At 44.5% G+C, this 12066-nt stretch overlaps 1 protein-coding gene across 1 annotated transcript in view; it reads left to right on the top strand.

Moving 5' to 3' along the window:
• The window catches only part of ppil6 (peptidylprolyl isomerase (cyclophilin)-like 6), a 33449-nt gene extending 24653 nt beyond the window's left edge, over nucleotides 1-8796 (top strand). Inside the window, exons 6-8 of the mRNA XM_070885671.1 lie at nucleotides 511-567; nucleotides 6555-6690; nucleotides 8619-8796. Coding sequence (XP_070741772.1) covers nucleotides 511-567; nucleotides 6555-6690; nucleotides 8619-8730 — 305 coding nt within the window. The 3' untranslated portion in view covers nucleotides 8731-8796. The remainder of the gene's footprint in view (nucleotides 1-510; nucleotides 568-6554; nucleotides 6691-8618) is intronic.
• The last annotated feature ends 3270 nt before the right edge of the window (nucleotides 8797-12066 follow it).

Here is a 12066-nt window from a genome sequence, read left to right as displayed (position 1 = left end):
AGGAGCCAGGGTAGCTGGTCTTGATTTAGGAAACTACTATGTTCATGGACCTCCTCCCATCTAGGATCAGAGATGAGAATGGAGGGGATATTAGAGGAGGGGAAGAAGGAGGTGCCTGGGGTGGAAAAGAAGAGTTTAGGCTCATCCTTATTCTCCAGAATAATACTAAAGTAATGGGAGAATTTGGTTGCAAGGGGGTGGCACTGACGGAGGTGGCCCTGGTGGAAAGCCAGTTCAGTCATCAGCCAAGTTGCTCTAGTTTACAATACTCAAACATGAGATTATGAAGATGGCTACTATAAATAGGTGGGCCCAGGGGAAGATAGAAAACTGTCATATAATGTATATTTAATGCAATAGCCTTCAGTAAAATTAATTCCAGGATTACAAGAATAAGAACCAATATGTAATAACAGAAACTAATCGCTCGTACAGTATTTGGAGAGAATTGTAAAAATATTGTCCTTTGTTTAATTCAAATTTCCATTCTTTTTTTTTCTGAAATCATAGACGTTCTAACAAGTAGAGGAGATGGTGGTGTATCTATTTATGGTGAAACATTTAGAGGTAAAAAAATACCCTTCCAAGAATGTATTGTCATGGGATAATCATTACCGTATGATGGGAAAGATTCTGTCTGTAGTGTTTGTGTATTGCCTAACCACCCTAGTAAGGTTGTGCCATGATGATGCTTGAAAGTCCCTACATTGAGAGTTTGGGATTTTGGCCACTCAGGCTCGGAGAGGTAGTGTACTTCTCCAAAGAAAGAAAATCAACTAGTGAATATTTCCAGTTCCCTCTGGAGTTGAAACAGATTGCTGGGGGAAAAAATCCCTCCTCCACTGTATGTCAACCCAGTCTTGAGAGCTGGCTATCCAGTCTCCGCTTGTCAGTGTTGCCTGGAATGGTGCTTCAAGCCGAGACTTTTGACAGAGAGCCAGTGGCCACTCCGTCTAGATGCGACTAACCCGTTAGATGTCAGCCCAGTACATTAAAGACCGTAGGCTAGATTTTACACTTTTGTGCAGATCGCCCAAAAATGGGCTTTATTTCCAGCGTGGGCGGTAAAGATGGGTTTTCAGATCGCCAGCTTGTCGCCCATTTTCAAAGCCCCTAGTCTCCATTTTAAAAATTGGGCGTTACCGCGAGCGATATGAAATGGGCGTTAGCATTAAATCTCTCTGACCTTCTGTCGTAAAGTGTCGCCGTCCTTAGCAACGGCATGGCAACGCTCGATTCCCGTGATTCAGGAGGTCAAGGGTCACCATTATATGCGCATAAGAGGAGACAGAGAGGGAGCTGAGAGGGAGTGAAGGCATGTGTGGGTGTGGTGTGGCTGCTTTGGGAGGAAGGAGGGAGAGTTTCGAGCTTTATAGCAAATTGTGCCAAAAATATTACCTGTTACCAGCCAAATATTTTCCTGAATTTGGTGCCTATAATGGAGGGAAAGGAGGAGGTGACACAGCATGCTGTGGAGACTGATGCTGGCGAGACCAGTGAGCTGGGAGAGGAACACATTGGAGGACGCAAAAGAGTGAGGAGGTTCTCGGACGAGGCAAATGCTTCCCTCCTGCAGGAGGTTGAGTCATGCTGGGGTGATTTGACACAGGGAGGGCGTGGGAAGCCCACCCCAAAGGCCTACCAGAAGATATGGGCCGAGATAGCAGAGGTGGTCTCGTCAGCGAGGTGTGTGAGGGCAACCAATGCCGCAAGCGATGGAACGACCTTGTCGGATCCGCAAGAGTAAGTATTACATTTATTTACATGTACTTATGTATTTATACGACTTGATTTGTAAGATTCATGAGTGACTATCATCAGATGTGAGGTCTTTCACTTTTACCGGGAATGTTGTACTCAAAGCCTGCGGTCACGGTGCACGTCCTTAGGTAAAGAATGATAATTCTTATAATAATCATGATTACATCTGTCGGTTATGTGTTGTATCAGTCTCTGTGACAGTACCTAGCAATTATATCACGCAATGATCTCAAGCTATGTCGTCCTGTTACATTTTACAGAAGAAGCTCCCGACGATGAGGTCCGAGCAGAGGCAAAAGGATGGGGGGCCACCAGTCACCAGTGACCTCACTGATATTGAGGAGCGGGTGCTCGCACTCGTGGGGAAGCTCCCCTGGACGGCCATGCAGGCAGCTGCAGACCCTGAAGTGAAGCCACATGAGTAAAGTATACATGTCTAAAGTCAATAGATGCCACACCCACTAATATCCGAACAATAATATATGATAGATGATTTCTAAAATAGTCCTAAAATAATGCTGCCCTCATGAGAATCATTGCAATGCAGAATGTGTTGAGGGCCATGAAATGTGATGTCTGTGATGATTTTGGGAGCAGTGGTGCTTTTGTCGTGCATATGCTGTGTGCAGCACTGAACTTACTTTGTGACCCTAGCACCCACTTCTCATCTAATAACCTCATTTGTGTTTTGCAGCTCAGCCAGCAGCACGTCTCAAAGAAAGACCACAGAGGCCAGAAGGTGGGGGCGTGGGGCCGGACTCGCTGGACGATCCTATATCTGGTGCTGAGGAGCTCCGATTGTCGCCCGTCAATCCGCTGGGTCTATTCTCCACAGATGAGAGCGCGGACTTTGAGGAGTCTAAATCACCAGGCTCCAGAAGGCATTCCACCCCAAGGCCATCTAGTGCTCCTCCGGCCATTTCCACCTCCACTCTGGAGGTACCGGGCCCAAGCACCTCTCCACAGGGCACCCCAGTTGTCCCCAGGACGGCGTCGACCCCGCGGAGGCCTCGTGGACGTGACAGGTCTGGTCCACGAGCGCCAGATGAGAGCGGAGAGATAGTACATTTGTCCAGGAGGACTGTACACATAGGTGACCAGATCCTAAATGCATTGGGGGGCATATCCTGACAGATGGCCAGCATCTCCGGCACCGTGGCTGAGTACGTTCCGCGGATGGTGGAGGCCCTGGAGTCGATAGCCAGGAACACTTTTGGCACAGGCCTCCCAGTGGTCCCGGAGCGTGGCACTCCACCCCAGGTTCCGCACCACCAGAGCCAACGACACATGAGAGGCAGGAGCAAGATCCTGCTTCTGGATCCGAGAATGTTCCCACCTTGGTACCCCCCCACCCCGCTCCTGTATCCGTGCAACCACCGGCTCTACCTTCATCCCCCCCCAAATGAGGCATCACCCGAGGAGCTCCTCGGCCAGGCGCCATGGAGTGAGGAGGGGAAGGGGTAGAGGTGGAGAGAAGAAGGAGAGGGGGGGAAGGAAAGTGAGGTGCATGTCCACAGGTGATGGCTTTGTTATATCTCCATCTCGGTGTATGCAATTTGTTGTAATGTATGGGGGCTGGGGACCGCCCTATTGGTTTGCATTTGTGTTCTGTGTTGCTGGACATGTTGACCATTTGATTGATGTCAATGTTCGAAAAAGTGGGGTGGGGGTGGGGTGCTTTTGCCCATGATACTTATGATTTCAGACCAATGGTCATATTAAATGTTTTTTTATTCAATATAACCTTGTTGTGCATTGTCTCAGATAGCTGGACCGCTACACACTGGTGATTTCTTAACATGAAAGGGTATAATTACACGTAACTTGAATCAACTTAAACTTTAACTGGCACCAAGGTGATGCCCACCATTGATGTCTGAGCTGCACACACACAGCAGGGTGTCAGCTTTGTCAATAACAGCAACATTCTTTCAGGCAAATCGCTCATTTATGGGCTCCTGTCGTAAAAGTCTTGCAGCTATGTAGCTACCACGGGTCCTTTCCTGTGGTCTGGAGGGGGGCGTGGGCATGGTTGCATAGTCAGCCTGATTGTCTGGCCTGAGGTCAGCATCCAGCCCCTTGTCCTCCTCTTCCTCTCTCTCCTGAGGCGGACCATCAGTCCCTTCTGGCAATTCTTGTCCCCTCCTGATAGTCAGGTTGTGCAGCATGGAGCACACAACCATGAATTTAGCTAGTTGCTCAGGGTTGTATTGTAACTCCACTCCTGAGTGCTCCAGGCATCTAAAGCGCTGCTTAAGCACAGTAATTGTTTTCTGGACCACATTGCATATCGCTCTGTGGCTCTCGTTGTATCGCTTCTCAGCCTCGGTGTGGGTGTCAGGCAGGGGGGTCATCAGCCAGGTGGCTTGGCCATATCGGCTATCACCAAGCATCCAGCATTGTCCTTGTGGCTGACTGGTAAACATGTCAGAGACAGCGCTCTCACGCAGGATGTGAGCCTCATCGAAGCTGCCCAGACATTTGGCATTCACTGCCATAATTATCTGGTTGTGGCCGGCAACTAGTTGGACCTTCAGGGAGTGAAATCCTTTTCTGTTGCGAAAAACCTCTGGGTCCTGAGAAGATGCTCGCATGGCGATGTGAGTACATTGTATTGCTCCCTGCACCTTGGGGAACTTAGCCATGCAGTAGAATGCATTAGCCCTGTCAGTCTGAGCCTCCGTGGTCATAGGGAAGCTGATAAAGTCCATCCTACATGCGTACAGGTTCTCCATGACCCATCTAATGCAGCAATGTGTGGCATGGTGAGACAGAGGGAAAATCTCGACCGCGGAGGCCCGAAAAGAACTGGACGCATAGAATGACAGTGCCGCGGTGACCTTGACCGCGACGGACAGTGATGTCCTGAAGGTGCTGGCAGGCTGCAGATCTGCCCTGATGAGCTGGCATAGTTCACTGTTAACCACTTTGTGGAAGTGCAGTTTCCGAAGGCATGTGTTCTCGGATAAGTCGAGGTAAGATCGCTTCTCCCTGTAAGTGCGGGGTGTGTATGGTCTGGAACATTCTCCTCAGTCTGGCACATCTTAGATTGGGCACATAATGCTGTGCATTCGACGTTGTGCTATTTGCACTCTGCAGCATCTGCGTACTAATCGATGCAGGCTGAGAAATGGCTGGCCCCATTCCAATAAAAGTATATTGTTTACAAGCAATAAATTTCCACACTAAAAGACACCTACAGTAAAACCCAATCATCCACAGTATGAACAGATGTCTGTTGAGATGGTCACTTCACCTGAGAAGAACTCCAGAGTCAATCCAAACTACCCCGAAGTTGAAGCAGCCTTTTCAATGAAGCAACCTGCAATTTGCAAAATGGCGTCCACACTGCTGTGATGAGTTCAGAACAGTTCCACTTTTTCAGAGCGGTGTTTTGGGTGAGTGATATTGTGGGCGAGATGTGTGCGAGGTGCTGAAAGTGACGCTGGCCGATATAGTGGGTGTTAGTTTCGGCAAATGAGATCTTTATGACAAAAAAACATGGCCAGTCGGTATTATTGAATCTCGCCATTAATTACGTGTGGAAAGTAACGCTGGGTGATATTATGGCCGTTGGTTTCGCCCATTTTGATGATTCCGCCTAAAAAAAGTGGGCGGGCGGTATTATTTTTTCCCGGCGTTACGTATATGGCGAAAGTAACGCTCGCCGATAAGTGCCCTAAAAATGGGCGTCAGTTTCCATTTTGTGGCTAAATGGCCGTTATCTGGGCGTTACGCCTCATTTCAGCGTTAAAATGGACATTAAGTGGGCGTTATGCATGCAAAAATAATGGAAAATCTAGCCCCATATTCTAGTCTTCACTTGCCGGGGCTGTCTGGTGTGCAGCTTGAACCCTCCATCTTCTGACTCAGATGCGGGAATGTTCCTACCAAACTCATTCCCCAGATAATTGTAACTGCAGCGCAAGTTTCTGAGCTGTGTTCAAAGTATGTGAATTACTTGGCTTTCTTTCATCTTTTAAGATAGTTTTGCATCTGTAATTAAATGTGACACCTGGAATCAGATGGCCGTACGTTTGCACGTTTTATATATTAAATACATTATATTTATTTATACTTATTGTCCTTAAGTATCAACTATGCATTATCTTCCAGATCATCGTGCAACTGATTTAGACACTCTCTGATATGCAGGGCCTAGGTATATAAAGATTATGACATCATTGACAGTATATTATGCAAGTTCTTTTGTTGGTATTAACAACCGGTATCTCAAATGTACTGTAATAAAAGAAGTATATTTCACATGCACTTTATTGCCATGACGTGGCCTACTTAGATCAAAATTTATTTGCATGCTTTATCACCAATATGTTACATTTACACATTACATTTTGCACCTATATGTCAAGGCCATCAAATCGCGAAAATGTCTACCGATAGGAATGGATCTGTATTCTCATTCTTTTTAAAGTGTAATCAACCAATAGTCATCTTCATATTCTTTCATATTTCTGCCTAAGCAGCAAATAATGTCAAAACATATTTTGCAGGAATTGACCAATGTGTGAATATAGTAAAAATGCATTTCATGTGAGTTGAAGCAGTTTTACAATCCTTATATGATCATTTATGTTAATTTACAGGCAACATATAAATGCTTTGCAGTTGATGATTTATGATTAAAATAGAGCATTTGCCCTTGGGTAGGAAGAGCCTCACCTTCTAATCTAGGAGTGCTTGATATCATTAGATCCCAAATGGAAAATGTTTAGATCGCCACCAATATTAGCAAAAGTGTCTAATGTAAAGGATGTGCTTACTGTTGCTAGATGAGACCTTTGCAATCTCTCACTGCAAGAGAGGAGTTCTTGGAATGGCTAACAAGGGTCGACATACTAACGGAAGCCAGTTCTACATCACACTACAGCCAACTGTTTGGATGAACACCAAATTTGTATCTTTCGGGTGGGTATTTTAGGCTTTCTCCTTACTGCTGCCTGAACAGTTGGTTTAACACAATGGGGCCGAAATTCAGCCCAGCCCGAAACAGGTTGCACCTACCGTTTTTAAAGTGTTTTTACTGTAGCTTCCGATGAGGTGGCCTCTTTCGCAAAATTCAGCTCTTTGTCGTTTTTTCAGGCGGACCGGAAGTCTGTCATAATGGGGGCGGACGTTCTGCAGTAAGTACTCTAGAGGGGCGGAAGTGGAGGTGGGACGGAGTCACCGCCACTGTCAATCAGCAACGGAGCGGTGATGACGCCAGTACACATGTGCGTCACCAAGTCTCTCCCCTCATTTAAAAGGGAGAGATGCAGCGATTGTTTAGGTTTGGCCCACTGGGCCACCAGGGAGTATTTCGGTCAGGCCAGCGGCCTGGCACCCAAGAGTGGTTGCTAGGCTGCCCCGGCTGAACCCAGGGGCATAACTGTCCAGCTGATCATGAAGTCGGCCGACAAAAAAAAAACATGGCGACCGCGACAGTGGGCCCTCCCTTCGAAGGGCCGGCGCACTGCCGTGGCTCACACAGTGAAAGGGAAGTGCATCGACAAAAAAGCTGTTGGGGGCACCGCCCCGCGCATTTATGATTTTTGCAGCTAAGTTTCACGGGGATGCGGGAGATCGGCGGTGTGCCCTGTGATGACACACTTAGGACGGTGGGTAGCAGTGGGGCAGAAGTGGGGACCGCTGGAAAAACCCGCGAGCTGAATTTCGCTGGTGGCGGCCATTGGACCTGAAGTCGGTGGCCTCTCGACTCCACCACCTGGCCACCGCTTTCTGGCGGGAAGTGGCCTTTTTGGGAGCTGAACTTCGGCCCCAATATGTTTGTAACAACGTGGTTAAATGAATTGTTCATTTTGAGATTTGTAATCTTGGTTTTATCATTCTTAAGGGAATATTTTCTGTAAAAATTAAATCCTATTCTCGTAAAAGATCAAATTAATATAATCTTCCTGTTTAATTTTTTATTCCAAATTAGGTTTAGAATCTATTCATACTTCAAAGAGTTAACCTGCAGTCTTATTTGTAAACCAGACATACACGCACACATGTACAGACACACAAATATATGCACACGCATGTTGTTTCCAATTGCATATGGATAGACAGATAAAAAGAGGATTACAGTTTCAGAAAAGCCCACTCACAAGAAAGGGGTGAGATTTTTTTTCCATTGAGAAGTCAAGGTGATGGTTGAAGGTACAGGACACCACCAAACTTGAAAGGACTGAAACAGAAGATTAGGTAAATCAAGAATTAAGTGATTAGGTGACACCATGCCTGGGTCTTAAAAGCCTGAAGGTTGTAGGAGAAAGTAAAGACTGCGGGAGAGTGGGAGTTCCACAGTTTTGAGGACCTGGGAAAGAATTAAATTCGGATGCTGTGTGATGAATCATAGTTTCATATCGAGTTAGGAATGGCATGAAGGACATGACATGGGACCTTAGAAACTAATCAGAGGAACACTTACCATATTACTATACATAGATTAGAGAAAAGCAAGAAAGATTGTGATGGAGAGAGATTTGTGACTAAAGGTGAAAGAACATGTACCTGTCCATCTTTTCCCTGCATAAACCACACTCCCCACCCCCATTTCCTCGACCGAATATCTGTCCCATCTGTGACAGAGACATGAGTTTCCATATTGGATTGTTCAGGGTCACCTGAGAACTCACTTTTAGATTGGAAGCAAGTCTTTCTCGATTTCGAGGTACTGCCTATGATGATGATCCAGGAACGTGTGAAAGATGTTTGAAGATTTTCTCAGATTGGGAGCAGTATTCAAGTGTTGCTTGAAATAGCCATCAGTTAATCATAGCTGTCATTTCCTTCTTCAGAATGAAATCTTACCTGACTTCACTTTTTAACTTTTTTCTTTTTTTTTTCGCCAGACACCTGATAGCAGGCACAGAAGTTCTTAAAGAATTGGAAGTGGTTCCCACGTATAATGAGAGACCAACTGTGGAATGTAAAATTACAAATTGTGGCCTCTATACTCCCTAAACATTATTGCTCCTTTAGTTTGGCTAAAATAACATCCCGTTTAGGTTTCCTGCACATTATTTAATGTCATCACAATAAAATGATTTCTTACACCACAATTTGGAGTCTATTATTTAATGGTAAATTATATATTAACGAAAGTGAGAATTGTTAATGCTAATGAACTGGGGCGGGAATCCCATTTTTAACTGTATCAACATAAATTATTCCATTGCCCCAATCATAGGCTACAACTTAATGTTGCTGATGTTCGCAGATAAATGCTTAGAGTAAGACATTCCTTTGTCGACTATTTTAACAGGCATGATCCGCATCAGGTTTGGGATATAGACTTGTACCCACAATTCCTCACGTCAAGGTGCCTGTCTCACAACGGAGCGGAGATCAGGTGCCTCCCCAAAGTGGTTGCAGTCACCCTGAGCCACTCTGGCAATCTCCTGTTCATTTCCGGAGGCTCGAGAGCTAGTCTGCAGCCCGCCATCCTAGTGGGGTGAGGGAAGACTCAGAGAGGGGGCTGGATGCAAATACTGACACTTGTTTTATAAAAAACGTTAATTTCTTTGGTTTAAAAATTATTTTATGGACATGTTATTGTTTATTTAGGCAACTAAACTAGCACTAGGTTAAGTTGTAGAACAATTGTGATGCATTCATGTGGAAAGATAGTCCCAGAACTACACAAGCGTTAGATTACAAAGAAAATAAGAACTTGCATTTATATAGTGCCTTTCACTACCTCACGATGTCCTAACATGCTTTAAAGCCATTGAAGCACTTTTGAACTCACTAGTGTAATGTAGGCATATATATTCTGTGAATAAAATACAGTGGAATTAGTGTGAGAGTAAAACTTACTGTTTGGCTGAGGAATTAATTATACATACATCAGATTTATTTTCTTGAATCCTTTTCCTTCTGATTTAAAGTGCTAAATTCTTGCTCCAAGTAATTGTTCACTTGTTGTCTTATTGTTACTTAAGACGATCTTAGATTGACCTGAAGTAATTGGCCCAGAATCTGCTGGAGTGGAGCATCTCGCGATGTTCCCATTAGTTAAACTTTTTCCCTCATCCTTCAGCTGCATAGTGCTGGAAATGTGAGCTGATAACGGTATGGCAAGGACAACAGGGTATCTGGGACCTTAGTGAACAACGGGACCACAGTCTACCTCCTTAACCAATGAGCTTTAAGAACTGAGAAAGAAACAGGAACGACCAAGAAGGAAATGAGGTGAATTAGATTCAAGTCAGGTATAGAAAGAGAAATAAAGAGATTGGATTAAGAAAGGGATTTAAAAAAAGAGCCAGGAAAGAAAAGTAAGAAAAAGATTTAAATATTTTTTAAATCTTGAAGAACAATTTACTACCTGCAGGAATGAGACTTCACAGTTTCACTTGTTCCTTTTCTGGACCGGAGAGGTTGAGTGGCATTTTGCAGGAACATAAATCTTGTCATTACACTAGTGACTACACTTCAAAAGTACTTCAGTGGCTTTAAAGTACTTTAGGACATTGTGAGGTAGTGAAAGGCACTATATAAATGCAAGTCCTTATGCTGTTAAGTACCAGCCCTAACTTTCTGTGTCAAGTTTCATTGGTAATTAATGCCCAAATGCAGAAATTTCTTGAAGCTCACAGAGAGGTTAAGGGTGAGCTGCCATTTTTGCAAGGTTAACGGTGGAGCGGTGCAAATTGTCCAGCAATTTGTGGCGATTCGCAACTCATGGGGTATCTCTTCCTCGCCACAAATTACTGGACGTTTTACACACTAATAACGACGTGCACATTAAACTCGGCCTTATGTTCCCAGCAAATTCTGGCTTGATATGTCTGTTGTGACACTGTCTGTTTTGTTTATTTATATACTTAATAATGAGGTGCAGTCCTGCAACTGGCTAAATGAGCAAATTACAATCTGTTTCTCAAATATTGACTTAATGATTCAGAAATATTCAACCGTAATTCAGAGCTTTAAACGCGGTGCAAGAAGAAATGTGTGTTTATCTGTAGGGAGGGCCAAGGTTCCAGAAATCATATTCACTTCTTTCTTCACGCTGAATGATTTTTATTTCGGTGAGGCGAGGAACACGATAGTGAAATGCTTCCCTTTTGTCAGAGTCCTAGATTTGAATTTGAGAATGGGATCTGTGCCAGCTGTAAAGGACCTGAATTAAATGAGTTTGACCAGTCTCGACCCAATTCTTTTGGGTCGTGAGCACACAATACAATACTCAGCATTTGGCATTAATTAATGCCAAGTTGTCAATCTCCGACATGAACTGATGCCCCAAGAATGATTGGCGTAAGAACTGGAAATGTCACACCAGTGCACTGGTTTTCAAACTTTTCCAAGTATGCAAGTATTGACATACTCCTGGGGGGTGGGGAGGGAGAAATCCCCTGTACTAACTTCTAAAAGACAGTGTCAGCTACCCAAAGGAATACAGTGCTGTCACTGCAAAATATAACTTTTTATTAGTTTACAGCAGCAGAATTAACATTCTAGTAAGTTCACATACCGGCGCCTGATGTCAAGGGGACAAAAATACGATGACCTCAGAGCAATTAGGGTCTGGGAAAGTGCAATTTGAAAACTAATGCACGAACATGGTAGACTAGACACAATCCCACGAGGGGAAAGAAAGGGAATCCGAGGAGAGCTCCCTGGATCACTAAGGAGGCCTGGAGGATTGCAACATCGCTTTTGACAAAAGGCGGGAGGGATAAACCCGGCAACCACAGGCCAGTCAGCCAAATGTCGGTGGTGGGGAAACTGTCGGAGGTAACAATCCCAGATAAAATTAATTGTCACGTGGAAAAATATTAGTTAATAAATGGCAGCCAGCATGGATTTGGTAAAGGCAAATTATGTTTGACTAATTTGATTCAGTTCTTTTGATAAAATAACTGAGGGGGATGATGAAGGTAGTGCACTTGATGATGTATATATGAACATTTAAAAGACCTTTGATAAGTTACCGCATAATAAACTTGTTCGCAAAATTGAAGCCCATGCGATTAAAGGTGCAGTGGTTGCGTGGATACAAAATTGGCTACGGGACAGAAAGCAGCGAGTAATGGTGCACGGTTGTTTTTCAGACTGGAGGGAAGTGTGCAGTGATGCCTCCCAGGGTTCGGTATTAGAACCACTGCTTTTTTCATATATATTAATGACCTTGACTTGGGTATACAGGCCATAATTTCAAAGTTTGCAGATGAAACAAAACTCGGAAATGTAATAAATAGTAACAGACTTCAAGAGGACATAGACAGACTGGTGAAATGGGCAGACACGTGGCAGATAACATTTTATGCAGAGAGGTGTGAAGTAATGCAT

This window comes from Pristiophorus japonicus, chromosome 7 (genome assembly GCF_044704955.1).
Source record: "Pristiophorus japonicus isolate sPriJap1 chromosome 7, sPriJap1.hap1, whole genome shotgun sequence".
Lineage (NCBI taxonomy): Eukaryota > Metazoa > Chordata > Chondrichthyes > Pristiophoridae > Pristiophorus > Pristiophorus japonicus.
This window is presented reverse-complemented; position numbering and strand designations above follow the sequence as displayed.